The sequence below is a fragment of the Cygnus olor genome, chromosome 6, assembly GCF_009769625.2.
Source record: "Cygnus olor isolate bCygOlo1 chromosome 6, bCygOlo1.pri.v2, whole genome shotgun sequence".
NCBI lineage: Eukaryota > Metazoa > Chordata > Aves > Anseriformes > Anatidae > Cygnus > Cygnus olor.
In genome coordinates this window covers 4,470,069-4,487,788 of record NC_049174.1, presented here as the reverse complement: position 1 = coordinate 4,487,788, position 17,720 = coordinate 4,470,069, and the positions used below count along the sequence as shown (strand labels likewise).

Below are 17,720 nucleotides of genomic sequence, written 5' to 3'. Positions count from 1 at the left end.
GGAAAAAAAAAATCTCTTTTTGAAACAAAAATGTGACTCATTCCAGAACACTGCAGTATTATTCATAATGAAAGAAACTAAAGTCAAAGCATGACTAAAGGAAACTCATTAGTGTTACAAAACACATACCGGAGGACCAGCAAAACCAACAGCACCCGTTGGGCCATTTTCTCCTCGGGAACCCTGGTCAAAAAATTAAGAATAATTGTATTTAACATAAATGTCTTTCTATATATGGTAAAATTTGCACATAAATACAGAAGAAAAGAAGCTAAACATTTCTCGTCATAAGTGTGATTATATTCTTGCTTTATTAATCAGAATCAAATGAGCATTTAATCACAATATAAAGGATGTTAACTATGACATCAAGATCTTCCGTGTGTTCAAGACTATATGTAAACTTTTGGAATTTAGAGATGGACGACACGTGCAAGCAGTAGAACAGCATTAAGAGGAATTCTGCTCTTAATCCTCCAAACCACTTCCAGTGGCTGCAGGATTAGCTGAAGAACATACGCTCTATGGAACCTGCCATTCTCATCGGGGAAAAATTAAAAATAAAAAATAATAATAATAATTCAAATGTGTATTCTTCTACAAGGTCAGAATGGGCTGTGCACTGCTTCAACTGAGCTTTCCACAAACCATTTGTTTGGAAATGGGGGAGCTGAAGTCTGCCAAGCTCCAGCACTCCCCAGAGGGGTGGAAGCTGTTCCAATTTATACTGGAATTAAGATTGTTCTGATTTATGACAGAGACATAATCAATTCCAAGCAGTATGAAGGATCTAGAAGGGCTAAGCTTCTAAATCTTTAATCATTCAAGCCAACCCTCAAAATCTCTAAAATCACAAATGGAAGATGACAAGAACTAACATAATTGGATATGTCCAATAATAAGATGCATCTCTGAGCTTTTTTCCATCTAAATATTCTTATGGATACAGTAGTATCTGGTGTGGGCATGCGTTTAAAAAGATTTAAACAATTAAAAGTGGTGTCATACTTTCAGGTCTGAGGTACATGAGGGTAATTTTATGTAAAGATTGCCCTAAAACAAGTGTAAGACAGAGCAACAGGATCTGGCAATACTTCTGCAAGTGCACAGCATCAAGACAGGAACTACAGATTTTGGCTACAAAGGAAGGAGAAGAAAAAGGAAAATATATCAGTAAATGATACAAATGCCTGGAGTGTGGATCAGAGTTAGATATTAGCCGTACCTTGGTACTATTTTTTAACTTATGCCAGGAAAAAAACAAATGTTTACTCACAGGGTTTCCACGAGAGCCAGGAGGACCAACTAGACCTCGAGGACCTGGTTCACCCTTAAAATAAAATTTAAGGTTAGTTTCCAAGTAACTTATCTGATGAGTAACAAAAGTTTCAACAAAGCATGATGATTAGAAACTTCAGTAGGGAAATGGCATAAAAATCTGTTTACCTTTTCACCAGTGGGACCTGCTGGACCCATTGGGCCTATTGGACCAGGGAGACCCTTTTGAACAAATGAAGATGAAAAGAAGTTAGAAAAATGATGGTTCTTCAAAATGGTTATTTTAAAACTTTTCATATGTTACTATATCCATATGCTTCTTCATTCCTTTAAAATTCTCCTTTATTTCTGAATAATTATCGGGTCTTCTTTATCTAAAATTTACTAGCGTTTCCTTTCCCAGTAACCAAAATCGCATAGCTCAATAACCTTGCTTTCCCTCATTCTCTCTTTCTTCACTAAATTCATCTTCTCCTTTGCAGCATTTATAGATAAGGCCAATGATAAAAAACAGCTCTGGCTTCATTTGTCCCTCTCAAGAAGAAATGAAGTCATTTTTCACCGACTTACAAGAAGCAGACTATATCTTTTATGCTAGTATTTCACTCTTTAATTTTAAAGTTTCTATCGTTACTTTTGAAGTTTCATATATATATCTTGCACACTCCTCAAAAGTTTCCTTTTTCTCTTCATGGGGGAGTTAGGCAAATAGGTTCCAATCTCTCTGTCCAAACCAATCAACTACATTTGATGATCATACAGCACTAGCCATATTACTTTCTTGAATATTTAGAATCCCAAATTAACATACTACTTCTGGAAATCTTTTCCATTAACATCTTAATTCCCATTATCTATTATACAAAATATGGGCTTGGAACACAGGCATACCAGAATACTGTGCACATCTATCTTGGAAAAACTTGAAAACCAAATCTGGATCATAGGCAGAATGAGAACTTCAGCCCATCATATCTCCAAGTTGAGTACTGTTTGATTCTATGACCTGAGTACCCATAACACAATAAACAATCTTCTGTGTGAAGAGCAGGTCTAAAAAGTGAGAGATTTACTTACTCTTGCCCCATCATTGCCAGCTGTACCTTCAGCACCTTTCTCCCCTATGCCACCCTGTGGAAAATACCCAGAAAGTCTAAGTTATGACACTGAATGGTTCACACCTGGGACAACTGCAGTATTAAGAGATGGCTGATTCTACTCAGCACAGCAGAAATAGAGAGACTTACTCTATCGCCCTTCGGGCCTGGTGTTCCAGCAATCCCTCTTTCTCCAGGCATACCTTGAAGACCCGGCGGGCCTGGATCACCAGGCGTCCCACTTGGGCCTGGGCTTCCCTGAAACAAATAAAGAGAAAGTTGTTGTCTATTCATCTGAGAAGTATCTTTGTCTCTAGGCTGCAGAACATGCTGTGCCTTGTGTTGAAGTCTCTGGGGTAGTTTCAAGTAATAATTTTCTCTTAAATTTGGACCCTATTCATGTCCAAATACTTTTCATTTCCCATTGTGTTACTCAGGAAATCGTAATACCATAGTCCTTTCAAATACATTAGCATGTACTCAGTGCTTACTGGTGATGAGAACAGACAAAAATAGAAGCTTGAGCTTCTCTCTAACTTGCCCTTGATGCCACATAGGTCTATTACACAAAGTAGCAACAGCTAAAAGTTGCCAGAGATTTTTAATTATGCTTTGCTTCTCACAGCTCATATCCATTACAGGTCCCACATTGAGGCACTCCCTTATTGGTGTGATCTTCCTAGGCCCAATTAAATCAATTGCGGGTGAAAGAAAGGCATGCAATTTTCAGCATTTGCTTTTAAACGCGCAACCCTGCCAAGCCTCTTCAAGTAAACTGACATGGTTATTAAAACAGAGCTATTGCTAGAGGCTTTTTTGCAGTTTAGAAATGGCTGTGCCCTGTTGTACTGAAAAACACAAACAAAAAAAGGAAAGATCTCTCTTATGTTCTTGCAAATGAAAATAATTATAAAAGACTTCACTGCAGCAATACAGATTTCCCTACAACTTACCTTTGGACCATCAGGACCATGACCTCCAGCCATACCCTTTTCACCTGCAAGTCCTGATGCACCTGGCTCTCCCCTTTCCCCTGGATTGCCTCGTTCTCCCTAAAAAAAAATGGATAAATATTAATTATTTACTAGCTAGGGTACAAGTCTGGTAGGAAAAACCTTTAATACACCATAAGCACAGAACTGCTATTTAAAAAAGGAGCCTACAAACATATTCTAGGCAAACCAATCCAATGAAAAAAAGTGTTATGTTTTTATTTTAAAGGCAGGTAATACCGTGTGTTGTTCAGCAAAATAAAGCCATTTCACAAACTGTAAGCCAAACAGTTTTACAGACTAAAAAAGAGTTCAAATACCTTAGCACCTATTAATTAACACTGCTTCTTGAGCTACGGAGCCATTAGAGGTGGTCGGTTTCATAGAAAAACATACCGCCTCAAAATGTATCCATGTTTATAATCATTTTATTGGAGGTAAAATTGAAATAAAAAAAAGACAAAATGTTCATGATAGCTGTTAAAGATCATATAATGAATCAGCTTTCAACCTCAGAGAACTGTTATAAATATTTCTGAAAGAAAATACTTGAAAATACATACCCTAGGGCCCAACGGACCAACAACTCCAGGATCTCCAGGAACACCCTATGCAAAAGAGAGCTCACCATTAGAATGAAAATATTATTCATAGCCTTATAGCTGTGAAATTAGAGAGAAACATTTTCATTTCCAAGGTACTGTAATGTAAATGACTAGTTCTGGGTGCTATCTGTCCACGACAAGAGAAGATGACTATATTCTAGTAATTATTTTATCCAAGAGTAGTCTTGATAGACAGCTTGTCAACTACATCAGTAAATATTATGAAACAGTGTGAGCAATTAAATTACAAAGAGAATAAAAGAAAAGGTAAAACTAGATTATGAAGTGAATTATTGTCAAATTATGCAGAAATTACCTGATCACCTGGTTTTCCTCCCTCACCTGGAGGACCTGGTGGCCCAGGCAAGCCCTGTTAAAATGTAAATTTAAAAAATGTAAAAATAAAATATGTTTAAAAAATGATGAAAAATTATGTAAATCCAGATTTAAGACACCAAGAATATGAATGTATTATACACAGTACAAGATTATGCCAGCAGAGATCCCCAAGTGAAATAGTTACAAGAATATTACATCAGTGTTTCCCCACTCTAAGTGAAATGGCAGCCCTTCTTTAACGTTTGTCAGACATATGTATACTATCCCTAAAAAATTAAGTTCTCTATAAACAGATTGACTTAATTAATACTTCATTATCAAAAAAAAAAAAATATTTTGCTCTGTATTTGGAACATCTTTGGAAAATCTCCAAATAAAAAACGAAAAAAAAAAAAGTTGTCTCAAGAGATACAGAGCTGCCATTTAAGCCTTTGCCAGTTCAGTTTAGTGTATAGTTGATGTGAAAGCTATGTATCAGTAATCATTCTAAGCACTATTGCCATCAATTCTGAAGCTGTGTTTTGTTAAACATCACTTGATTGAACTTCTCTAATTTAAGTTGATAAAGACATGGTTTATTTTTTTCTGTTACAAAAATAAATGCACATACCTGAAACCCTGTAGGACCTGGAGGGCCTTGTTCTCCTCTTTCTCCTGCCAGACCCTACACAAAAGGAAATAAAAGTGTTAGAGGAATAGAGTCAGGTTCCACATTTTCCTTCTCTCTGAATATGTATATTTATAATTATGTGTTTGTTTATTACACATTTTTACTTATCCCTGGCCAAGGTATACCCTATCTAAAAGATATAAAAGATAAAACTTATCTCCTTATTTCTTTAAGACCCTCCCCCAAAATTCTGTGCTGATAGAAAAACACTCAGTTCCACTGAAACTAAGGAAGCTAGGAAAATAAACTATGAAAAAATTTTGCTCTTGTGCTATTTTTTTTTTATAATTGCCATAAAAGGAACTGGAATACCAATATAAGCACATCTTAATACAAAGCCCACATTTTTTGTAGGATTTTTTTTTCATGTTATTGAAATTTTTGTTTGGAATCAACAAGTGGCATGAAGATAAATAAAAATAGAGGCAGAAAGATCAATGAATGGGTGGTAGGTCAGACAGCCAAGCAGTGTTGAAAAAGTTGACTTACTGGTGGGCCAACAGGACCAGAAGGACCAACTTCACCATCTTTACCAGGAGCTCCCTAAATTAAGATTACATAGTAAAAAGCCTTGTATAGTGAACATACATAACAGAAATGCACGCTTTCTGTAAGCACTGAAAATGATCACAGTCACACTCACTCTCTGTCCTGGGACACCCGCATTGCCTGCTTCTCCAGGTTTTCCAGGATCACCCTAATTTGCAGGAATAAAAATTACCATTTTTAGGTTTTGTTTTCAGCTATTAACATGTCTCCAAATGGTTAAAGTTAAGCAGACCTTGGGTACTAGATGCAATACTCACACTACTACCCTTTGGACCAGGAAGGCCCATGCTGCCTGGCTGACCTCTGATTCCTATTGAACCTGCAGGACCAGGACGTCCATCTTCTCCAGGGGCACCCTACAGAGAAGAAGCATTTTCCACATGAGATTAAAAATATTATTTATTCACATGAGCCTATTAAACTCTGGAAAATGACTCCCAGTGTAACTAGAGCCCAACCAGCTCTGACTGAACTTAAGAACAACCATGATGTGACCAGATAATCACTTGAGTTACTTCAGCAAAATAATTTCCTTAAATGGAATTAAAATATTGGATTCATTTTGTCACAGCTCAGTAATTGAACCCATGCTGTTTCTCAGGAATCATAGAGGGAAAAGGTCAGCGATGAAGACGGACGTCTTTCCAACATAAACCAAACAAACAATCATAACAAAAAAACAGCATTTAATGCTAGAATTTTCTGTTTTAAAGTTGGTGAATATAGCAAGTGGTAGTTAAAACACTTTATCTTATATTGTTTACATATATAGAATAATATTAACGTAGTTTGGTGCTACAGTTATCAGTCGAAGTGTCTTTAAGCAGACAGAGCTCTAGCCACACTGTTGAAGCTAAGCAAATACGTAATTGTTGTAATTGAACCATTACACACAATTATTATATTGTTCCCAAAAAGAGACACTTAGAAAAGATATTTAGTTCACAATGATTGAAAAATATTGCAGCAACTGCTAAGCAGACACTGTTATACAGACAAAATTATAGGAACATTAATTGCACTAATTTTGGAGTTGGGAATCCAAAGTGAACACTTAAAAGAGAAGGTGAACCTTCAGAAATCAAGAAAAATCAGGTTAATAACGTAATTTTAATGAGTTGAGATCTCTGAATTACTGTGGAATTAGCTGAAAGGACCAAGTGTTATGTTGCTTACCAAAGGACCAAGTTTTCCTTCAGGGCCTTGAACACCTGGATTTCCCGTCAAACCCTGAAAGTGGGAATAATATTGGTGTTAGGTTGCACATGTAAGTCTAGGACAATAGAAAATTGTAAATTAACCCAAAAGATATGCTCAGTTAATACCATTGTTAAAGCACTCAGATATTCTTCACACAATTTTCCTCTCTGCATGCAAAGTCCTCATCTTTATTTTCCAACTACTTTACAGCTTCATCATCCACTGTCTTTGACCTTCCTTTTTGCTATTCACCCTTTTCTCACTTTTACACCTCTTGAACTTCCCACAGATTCATCTTTACTTCTGCCAATATTACCCAGTGAACTATATCACCCCTTGTTCTTGATGTTTCCTCTCTCGTTTTGTGACATTCCATATTCTCCCTAAATCTTTTTCCAGAAAAAAATCTCTTGATGACATGCACCACTCAACTATATAAGTCATCAATCACCAATACAATGAAGGTTTAGCTTTTAATTCATATTAGCTGTGGTAACTACGTGCTTTACAAGCACACATCCTTAAGTTGCATTAGCCAGTCTAAATCAGGGCTGTTTCTTTCAGAGACAAATGGAACCTGTGCTTTCCAACATCAGCAGAAAAAAAGACGACAGGTATTTTGGCCTTTACCCTTTAAGTAGTCCCACTGAAATAAATCTGTCCTCGTACAGCAGTTTCTTAATTTTACAAAGTGATGACTGCAAACTTTTGAAAATGAAAAATGTCATGGCTTATAGTGTACTGTTATTAACTACTTACCCTTGCACCTGGGAGGCCAGGTTCACCAGGGCGCCCAGGATCTCCCTGACCTCCTTTAGGACCAGAAGAACCTGCTGGACCACGCTCTCCTTGGGCACCCTACAAAGATACCAGGGCTATTTGTTAACAGGTATAACAGCCACAGTAAGAGAAAGTCAAATACAATAGATATCTTTAATTAAGGATATATATATATATTTTTTTTTTTGAGAACAGACTTCCAAAACATTAATACTCTATTATTATTACTTTTTTTTTTTTTTAACCAAATTTCTACTCTTCCATAACGCAAGCTTATACAAGGACTTCAGAATCCCTGTATTTTTACCAAAAAGTTAAGAATTAGCAGAAACACTAGACAAACACATAGGTAAGTAATTTCCCTGCAAATGTTACAACAATTAGGAAAAACACAAATAGGTTGATCTGTTCAAGGGACAAGCTAGAACAACTATACCACACACAAAGAAAGGCAATTCTTCAAATAATCACTTATTATAGAGCAATGTGTATAGCAGTATAGTAGTACAAAGAGGTCAATGTCTTTTATCTATTCACATCTGAGCTTGAGGGAGCATTAACTCAGGGGCATACAGCGAAAGCTGAACATAACAGCAATTCAAAGTGATTTTCCCAATAAACTTTTAGTCTCAAAACATTCAGACCCCTTCTTGGCATTTGCCAATTTCTTGTGAATCTACTTCCAGTGATTTTGAGGATCTGCCCATTTATCCAGAAGCACATGTTTTTAATGGAACACTTTCTTTCATATCTGCGTGTATGAAAATTTTAAAAAAATGACCAAATAATAGACAGACACTTATTTCATTTACCTTTGGTCCAGGCAAGCCATCAGAACCTGGAAAACCACGGTTTCCAGGAGCACCCTGGGAAAAGCCATAGATAGATTACTGCCTTAATTTTTACATAACTTATTGTAAATAAAGTATTTGGTTTCTTGTCTGGAGGTAGGTACAGTTTATTTCTTTATGATTTTCTTACTTCAATACTTTAACCTTGTTTTTTTGGGCCATTTGGAGTGGTAAAAAAATCAGCATTTTATTCATGCATGCTGAACAACCTCTTTGAAAACAGGATGATCGTTTGTATAGGGGTTAAGCACATCATCTGCAGATTAGCTCATCATGTCTACAAACTATTACCATGCTGTACTGTACACTGAATTCACAAATTAGAATATCCACCATAAAAGTAATACATAGTGACATGGATTTCTTTCCCTAAAATAGTACTAGGAAGTAAGATCGATTCAGGATGCAAAAACCATCTTCCCATATTTTTATATCCTGAGCTTCAAAGTATCGTTTTCAAAAAAGATTATAGTATATTACAGAAGACAACATCCTAAAGTCACTAATCTGGTACAGAACCAAGTCATAGCCATTATTTGACTACTGTTAGGAAAATAAAGTTTGGCCACACCTACAACCAAAGTCTATGAAAATTAATGGTTAGGTCAAGTTCAAAAGCTTTTCAGATTGTCAGTGCATCTCTCACAAGACATTCTTCTGGATTGCTTACCCTCTCTCCAACAGGACCTGGTGGACCTACTGACCCAGGATCACCTCGAGGGCCTCTTTTCCCTTCTTCACCTATAGGTCCAATTGGACCCTGTGGACCTTGTGGACCCTATTAAAAGTAAAATATGTATGAAAATTCATTGTTAAGCTCACCACTGCTCATATTGAAACAGATTATCTTCTAAACATCATAAACATTCTTTCCAAATAAAGGAGGAAAGAAAATATAGTTAAGGTTTTGATTCAGTTAAAAAACACGGCATTTCAGGACCAGTTTTTCTCTTTTTTCATTATTTATAAGCAAATTCTTCAGTAAGAAGGTCACTATGAATAAATTGTACTATAACTGTACAGTTTGGCAATACTCTATTATTACTACTATATTATTATTATTACTCTATTATCATTACAGTGCTTATTATAATAATCTATTTGCTCAGAAATGATAATTTGTAATTTTATTTATTATGATCAATTGAACAAGTAGCAAAAGACTCAAAATCAATGACATTCTTGAAGAAATTCTCAAAGAAACGAGAAGCCAATCAGCAGTAAGGAAAACATTATTTTATCTGCTCAGGTTTTTTGGTTGTTGCATGTTCACTTAAACTGGTGAGAAAGAAAAACTAAAGATAGATTGACAAACCAAACTGAACCCAACTTTGCAGAATCACTTTTCCTCCAAAATTCATAAGGTTACTGCATGAAATTAGCCATGTTCCCAAAGAATAATTCATAAATATTAGCTGTGGGATAAACAGCTATTCATACCATACAAGTATAGATATATTTGTATTATTTTAATAATTTGTATATATTCACCTGCATAAGTATAAAGTGTATTAAATGTATGTTTAAACAAATACTTGTTTATTATGATTAGCACACAGATCTGTGTGCTTTTAAATGTCCAGAAACATGTGGGATCCATTTCTTGTGTGATGAAGAAATTAGAATAAAGTAATTCTGACTGGTACAGAAACCTCAGTATCTGCTGGTTTCTCTGCCTTTGAGTTCTTTGAGGCCTACAAGGGGTAGGCTATTTATAATATCAAAGGACCTGCTTTACCATTCTTTCTTTATACTGTCTAGCCAGGTTCACTTTGGTTTGTCTTCCACAATAAGTATTTGACAAACAGAAGTAATCATGAGAAATAACATCAGAAACGTCTTGAAAACTGTACCAGTCCATTCCAAATACTCTTACAAGCCTTTGCGATTCCTATTCATTTTACAAAGCTTATACTTACTGGTTCACCTTTGGGTCCTGCTTCTCCCTTGAAACCTGGAACACCAGGGTCTCCCTGAAAAAAAAAAAACAATCACATGATTAAACCTATAGAGTTAAAACTCTGCATAAATCATTCGATCATGGATTATGTGATGAAATAGAAAAACATTCTCTAGTTTAGTAACTAGTTGTAGGTAATATAATAGGATATTTTCAATGGTTTCTCTTTCCCTTTAGCGTGTTTATTATGGCATTTGCACAAAAACTTCAGTGAAAAACTTTTAATTTGGGGAGATAACAGTTACTGTTTTTCAAAATTTATATAGACACACTTAGATTTCTAAGAAAGCCATAACAGTATTTTGGACATGCAGAAGACTCACAAGATCTGACTCTCAGCATACTCATTAATTTATTTAAAGGAACCTTACTGCTAATCACTGTTTGAGTTTCATGGAGTGACACATTTGCTAGATATCGTTATTTCTGTGGTAACAAAGCCATCGTTACCGGCTGCCCTCGAATACCAGGTGGGCCAGTACTGCCTTGGGGTCCTGGGGAGCCAGGTGGACCTGATAAGCCAGGGGGGCCTCCGGTGCCAGGAGATCCCTACAAATAGAAATAACAGCATGGTAAAGAAAAATAATAATATAAATAAGGAAATAAAATAAATCCGCTTACACAATTTCTTCAGCAAGCCATGTGACTACTTACGGTTGGGCCTTTAGCACCTGGGGAACCATCTGTCCCTTCAGTACCCTAAAAATAACACACAAATCATTAAAATTAATTTTAGTTAGGGGGAGGTTGATAACAAAAGCAGAAGATAGCTGTTTGATGCACTTTACAAGAGCAGAAAATAAAGACTATTAAATAAATATATTAACATAGGATCTACTTGTGCAAATGTAAATAGTAACAAAGTGTGCAAGTTAATGTGACTTTTCATCTTCATATCTTAAGCTTTAAAGTAATTGTAGGATTGAGACTATACCACACTGTGCAACTTGAAGCTTTCCAAGTTTTTTTAATTGAATTATAGAAAGTTGTTTTGAACAAAACCAGAAAACAAATAAATGTTACATTTTCTTTTCTGGAGAAAAAGTAATTTGGGCAAAACTCACTGTCTATCAAATGGGGTATTAAAATTCCCTATAAACAGGCAACATGCACACGCTAACTACTGAGGAACTCGATTTAATATACTTACTGGAAGACCTTGTGATCCAGCTGGGCCTTGTGGACCTGTTTCACCTCTTTGTCCTTGAGGGCCTTCAGGACCACGCGGACCTGTTGGACCTGCTTCTCCCTAAGACATCACAAAATAAAACAACTGGAGATTATTTTCATCTAAATAGTAGCGCTTCAAAGTAACTAAGGAGGAATACTAGGTTCATAAGACAAAAACAGCTCAGATCTTTAAATACTTCATTATCCTTAAAATATATTTTGACTTAATTCTGCGTCAATGTGAACATAAAACTTCAAAACTACAAACAGATTTTTTTCTCAATGTATAAAAGGAAACATTCTACAGAGGAGCAGCACTCTATCCAGTGGCCCAAATCAGATCAGATATTTTAGACAGACATCTCTATCTAAAATCCCAGGACAGATTTGCAATTCAGAAGCTTTATTTTAGCTTTGTTACAAGCATTGAGATGTAGGAGTAACAAAACATTTGGTTTTTTTGCACAGTACAAATTAACTTGCTGTTGCAGCACTATATTATATGTTAAACAAACAAATATATATTTATACATGCAATACTCTGTAATACTCTGATTGTCACAGGTTATGCTGGTTAGAGTACAACAGACCAAACAAATGATCACTCCCAGCAAAGCCTTGCCAGGGTGGACTGGATCCTCCTCCAACAAAACAATTTCTTCTGAGATCTCCTTTGAATTCTATTTTTATAAAGGAAATTTTAATTTTGGAATTGATGCTGTTAATATTGCATCTTCAGAACTCAAGTGCACGTTTTCAATATGTACTCTGCTTAGCTTTTATAATTTCAAAGCAGCTATTCCAATTTACATCATCTGATGATCTAACTTGAAGGTAGCTCCTCCTTTTCCAAAGCTTTCGTTGATTCTTCACATGACAGTTTCTCCAAATATTTATTTAGATACTTAGTACTGTTTAGCCATACCAAACCATTTCATGACATGCACTAAAAAGGCCTATTATTTAATTGTATATGTTATATTAATACTATTATTAAGACTCGTTTCAAAAAAAAAAAAAAAAATGTTTCATGAATGTTGCCAGCTTTATGACAACAAAAAACATCTGCTGAACTTGGCTACCTGGCTAATTGAAAAAGAATTTCTTTTTGTATAATTTTTTCTTGTCATGTTTAAGAATTGGAAACAGCTAAGAGCAGTTGGGTGAAGGGCAATTGAAAGAAGTATAAGGAAACTGTATGAGTCATCTTTTCTATCTTCTTTGCAGACTTATTCTCAAGGCTAGGAAAAAAATAATTGAGTGGTTTCTAGAAAAACAAGAGAGGAAATTCCCACAAACACAGTACCAGAACTAATTAAAGTTTTCCATGTTAGCCCAATCACTCAGAACCACAAAAGTTTGAAATCATCATTTGAATTATTACAATAAATTGTGGTACATCTCTGTTGGGGTTTCAGGCATTTTTCCTATCACTTTAGGTCATCTCAAAAACTGTTGTTGGCCAAGACTGGTTACTGGAAGGTGCTGCTTCCATACTAAGTCTTGGATTAGTCATCACAACTCAACTTGCAGAACTCATCTTGTTATTCTTTAAATAAACTGCACAAGATTTTGGGAGCACAGCATGACAGTTATCTTATTATCATCCTTTAGTGCAAGCAAAAGTGAAAACAAAAAAAATATCTTAATTGTGGTGAGTTCCAATTATTTCATTTGACTTCTGATTTCCATCTTCTTTCTCAAGAATATCAAGACTGATTTCACAGCAATTCTTAGTGACCTGTGTACAGGTCATTATGGAAACACTACGTAGTCCAGGGTGATTCTGTGTTGTTAAACATACTAAAAGGTAGTTTTATTTCATACCTTTACACCAGGAGCACCTGGAAAACCTGGAGAACCAGTTATGCCAAGTGGACCCTGTAAAAGATAGACACAAAAAGGTATAATTCCAGTGTTTAGATCATACAGATAAGTATCTAATCATTGGGTAAATATGATTCTGGGATTACATATATTTTCATCGTAAAATAATTTTCATAACAAAAAATAAATAACTATATATTTTTTTCTGAGAGATATACACAATTCTATGGAATTGTGATGTTTTAATAATATATTTACTGAATTATAAGCAAATTTGCAGCTTGATTCAGCTATTAATGTGCAAATTGTAACATATACAAATCAAAGTTATTATAGCAAATGTTTTTCAATTTTAGTTTTAATAAAGTCTTGTTTTCTCTTTCTAGGTTTATATTACTGTGGTATGGCAAGGAAAATATATTTGTTCGGTGATCACAATTTGTCCTGTAGAAAGTAGCAGAGGAGAGTTTCAATTCTTTTAAACATAAAACACTAACTTATAAAAAAGAGAAATACTAGTCACTTCTCCATTGAAACAATTGTGTTGCTAGACAAGATTTTTGAGGTGAACAATATGACAAGTAATAATATAATTAAAGGCCATGCAACTACATGTTCCTGCTTCCTACTCTTCTCTCCCATTGAGATTCCCAAACTCACAACCAAATTCATTTGCAAACTTTAAAATGCAGGTTTTGTATTATGTTTTCAAGGCTATATAGACAAAGATGTACAGCAGGAAGTGTTTATTGCTTGGATTTTTGTCCAGATATAGGCAGATATTTCTGGAAGAGAAGGAAAGGCTTGTTTATGGCATACCATGAAACACTATTCCATGCAGAGGTTCATCTTCAGTTCCCAAAAGCAGCACAGTGGAAAGTCTGACAGCTTGAGCAGACCACTATTGATGTCGCTACACTATTTCAAGTTCTAGAGTCAAATTCTTGGTGCCTTGTACTGCAGAGCACAGGTGCACCTTACATTTGAGCATGGATGCAACCAGCTGGACTTGCATTACATGGCAGACTGGCCAAAGTCACTAGACAGCAAACTGCAGATGTATATACTGTAACATACCTGCATGGTATGATGCTAACCCCATTAAACAGAAAGGCTTCCTATTGAGGACCTTGGAATAAATTTATAAATTGTTTCCCTTTCCATAATGCCTCTTGTGCTGAACAATATATTCAACAGAAGAACATTTCTGCTGTATTAATAAACTCTGTGTAGCGGCACACAGTGGTTATAAGTATTCACTACAATTCTGGCTTCCCAGATGATTCCTCTCTCTTTTCCTGATTTTCTCTCTTTTTGTAAAATATGATGCATACTGTGAAAAAATGTTCTATGTAATGAACCTCTGCTGACAAACTTAATAAGCACAATTTGTAACAGTGAGTATTAATTACAGACAACATTTCTGCCATGACCTCGCACTGGATTTCTACAGAACTGATGTAACAGCTCAGTAAGTATAATTCTGAAAACCTATGTCCCAGTTTATTGGCTCACAAATACACGTCTGCCAAATCTCTCTGTCATTTCAAGGAGAATTCCAGAATTAGGGCAGACCACTGTACTGACTCAAATAACAATGCATTTCATTATCTCTTCCTCCAATAAGAAACATATGCATTAAGAATCAGTATCTCCCTTGTGACTTTGTATGGGAATTTACCAAAAATGTTAGTCAACCAGTTATCATATCCAGTGAAGCTGAACTCATGTTTTATGCCAAATAAAAATTTCAAGCTTCGTGTAGAATGGCTTGCTCTTAACTCTATTTTGTTTTCAGTACTGAAAAATCTTTTCACTGGTTCAAAGCTTCTTCTAATAAGTTGCCCTTTTTTTGTGATACACTAAATAACTGAGTTTTTAAGCCTTTAGACAAATACTTATCTGTTTCTATTACAGTTACTTTTTTTTAAAATGAAGTTTGTCAGAAAACAGTTCATTAAGATGACATAGATAAAATAAATGTTTATCAGGACTTATATCACTATGAAAAAAAGTCTCTACAGAATGAAATTTTAATTGTGATCAGGTGTGTTTGGGGATTAGTTTCTTGTTTGTTTGTGGGTTTTTTGTTTGTTTGTTTGTTTGTTTTTTGTTTGTTTGATTTGCTTTGCTTTTTAAGTTGAACATCACAAAGTGGTAAAGGTTCATGTTGGCTGCATCAACAGGCGGAAACTGTCAACTGCATCCCAGCAGTGATGCTTGCAAAACAAACACACAAACAAACAAAAACCCACATTTTTAAGGTGTGAGTTGGCCTAGCACAAATAGCATGAAATCATCTTAAACTTCCATTTGCAAAGGCAACACATAACTACTGTATAACTGTTAATAATCACACTGGCTTCCTCATACATTTGCTCATGTGAATTGACTCAAATGCATCTTGCAAATGCACTATGATATTGGATCATAGGAACAAAACTATCACCCTTTGGTATGCTAACATCCACACTTTAAGCTGCCACAGTCATATTCAGCTCTACTGCAATTATGTCAGAACTTCCACAATCATGCATACCAGGCTTTCTCAGTAAGACACTTTTTATCAATTTGGAAAATGTTCACACACATGCTGCTGGTTCTTCAGTTCAGTGTGTGACTGTCTATAATTAAAAGTCTGTCTTTTACATGTTTTGTAATGGATCAATTGCAAGTATCAAGTTTTGCTATTGGTGAGCGCATTTCATCTTGCTGAGAATGGGTATAACCTCATTTGTCAACTTTGTACATAAAGGAAGATAACCTGCAATTATAAACTGTTGTACATATCGTTAAGACAATTATAGCCCTAAAACATGGATCCTACTTCATAAAAGCAGCAAAGCATCATCTCTCCAGGGAAGGTGCTGTATCCTACCCCTCTGCAAATTAAAACCTTTAGATGAAGTAAAATACAGAGCATTGTTTCTCAGCACTAAAGCTATGGTCAGTGCCAGAACCAGGAACCAATTACAGATATTCTAGGGACACTTTCTTTTACCAGCAACTACCGACAGTTGTTTGTGTTTCTTTTGGTGATGTCAAAAGGCAAGTGCTAAATATGAAGTGAAATAAAAATGTGATTAAGAAAGAAACTTACCATTGGCCCTGGCTTCCCAGGCATTCCGTGCTGGCCACGTCCACCCTAGATATGAAAACAGACAACCATTTGTACGAACTCTTTTTTTTTTCTTTTTTCTTTTTTTTTTTTTTTTTTAAGTCGTCATTAGCATTTGTGGTAACAGCCATACAGACTAAAGCATTCAAACAAATGCTGGATTACATTTGGAAGAAATTATGCTTCCTTTAAGTAAACAGATTTCTCTATTAAATACAGAGAGGACGATATTTTGACACTGTCATTGTATGGAACAATAACAAATTGAGCACAGAAAAGTCATGGGGAGAAATGTAAGAAAAAAAGTGCAAGCAGTTTTTGACACTAGATGTAAAGCAACAGAGAGAAATTTCTACTAAAATATGGTCTCATGTCAAGGCTAATCCCCCTTTTTGCTGAAAAGCAAAATAATTTTTAACAAGATTGCTTTCTTGCCTGGAGTTAAATGGTAATAGTTAATATAAATTGAAAGCCTAGATTTTCATTTTAATCTTGTTTCCAAACTTTTTTCTCTCTCTTTCAAGAGAAAAGCCATATTGCATAGAAACAAAGAAGAAATTTATGAATCACAGAAGTAAGTGGGAAATAAGTGGTGGGAAGATATTTGGCTACTTGGGCAATTCTAGCTTGAGAAATTACCATGCAGCTAACATTTTCCTTTTAAAGCTGTTTTTGACTTTTGAAATATATATTAATCATTTCACCCCAAAAACTCTGTCCAGTCTATAACTTTCTTAAGCAAAAGTCACAATGGAAGTGACTAGCAGTCACACAAAAGAAAAGCACTTCCAGGCTAATGGCTTTAAAACAGAAGAATTACAAGGAGACAGAATCAAGACCCTACTTACAGGGGCACCCTGTGGTCCAATTCGACCTCTCTCTCCTGGCATTCCTCTAGGTCCCTTGAAGAGAGAATTAAAATAAATAAATAAAATCAGTATTCAAGAGCTCATCATGGTAGAATAACAAAAAGTGGAAAAAACAGCTCACTTGATTTTTCCTCCATAGAGGAGGGGACGCTCCCACTCCCCTCCCCATTCCACCCCCTCCTTTTTTAATCCATCTTTTTCATTTATTTTTACTTTTTCTTCAAAAAGCCTTGACTTTTCTTTTCCTTCAAATAAGTTTTGCGCTGCATTACTCTTTAGCACTTTTCTGTTCCATCTTCTTTATGTGTTTGTAACAAGAACATGATTAGTTTCACTGAGACTACAAGTACAATAAGAACAGGCGATGTGAACAATGGTTGCAGAAACCAAGGGCTGTGGTTTTTTCCTCCTGTAG

The 17,720-nt window shown here is 35.4% G+C and overlaps 1 protein-coding gene across 1 annotated transcript in view; it reads right to left on the bottom strand.

The window, feature by feature from the left end:
• Window positions 1-17,720, bottom strand: part of COL5A2 (collagen type V alpha 2 chain) — a 106,290-nt gene that overhangs the window by 14,035 nt on the left and 74,535 nt on the right. Inside the window, exons 16-38 of the mRNA XM_040560867.1 lie at window positions 17,285-17,338; window positions 16,419-16,463; window positions 13,319-13,372; window positions 11,472-11,570; window positions 10,976-11,020; window positions 10,772-10,870; window positions 10,281-10,334; window positions 9,032-9,139; window positions 8,323-8,376; window positions 7,490-7,588; window positions 6,707-6,760; window positions 5,788-5,886; window positions 5,625-5,678; window positions 5,471-5,524; window positions 4,922-4,975; window positions 4,289-4,342; window positions 3,931-3,975; window positions 3,329-3,427; window positions 2,526-2,633; window positions 2,356-2,409; window positions 1,447-1,500; window positions 1,277-1,330; window positions 130-183 (exon numbers count right to left, since the gene is read on the bottom strand). Of these exons, the coding sequence (XP_040416801.1) occupies window positions 130-183; window positions 1,277-1,330; window positions 1,447-1,500; window positions 2,356-2,409; window positions 2,526-2,633; window positions 3,329-3,427; window positions 3,931-3,975; window positions 4,289-4,342; window positions 4,922-4,975; window positions 5,471-5,524; window positions 5,625-5,678; window positions 5,788-5,886; window positions 6,707-6,760; window positions 7,490-7,588; window positions 8,323-8,376; window positions 9,032-9,139; window positions 10,281-10,334; window positions 10,772-10,870; window positions 10,976-11,020; window positions 11,472-11,570; window positions 13,319-13,372; window positions 16,419-16,463; window positions 17,285-17,338 (1,548 nt within the window). The remainder of the gene's footprint in view (window positions 1-129; window positions 184-1,276; window positions 1,331-1,446; window positions 1,501-2,355; window positions 2,410-2,525; window positions 2,634-3,328; window positions 3,428-3,930; window positions 3,976-4,288; window positions 4,343-4,921; window positions 4,976-5,470; window positions 5,525-5,624; window positions 5,679-5,787; window positions 5,887-6,706; window positions 6,761-7,489; window positions 7,589-8,322; window positions 8,377-9,031; window positions 9,140-10,280; window positions 10,335-10,771; window positions 10,871-10,975; window positions 11,021-11,471; window positions 11,571-13,318; window positions 13,373-16,418; window positions 16,464-17,284; window positions 17,339-17,720) is intronic.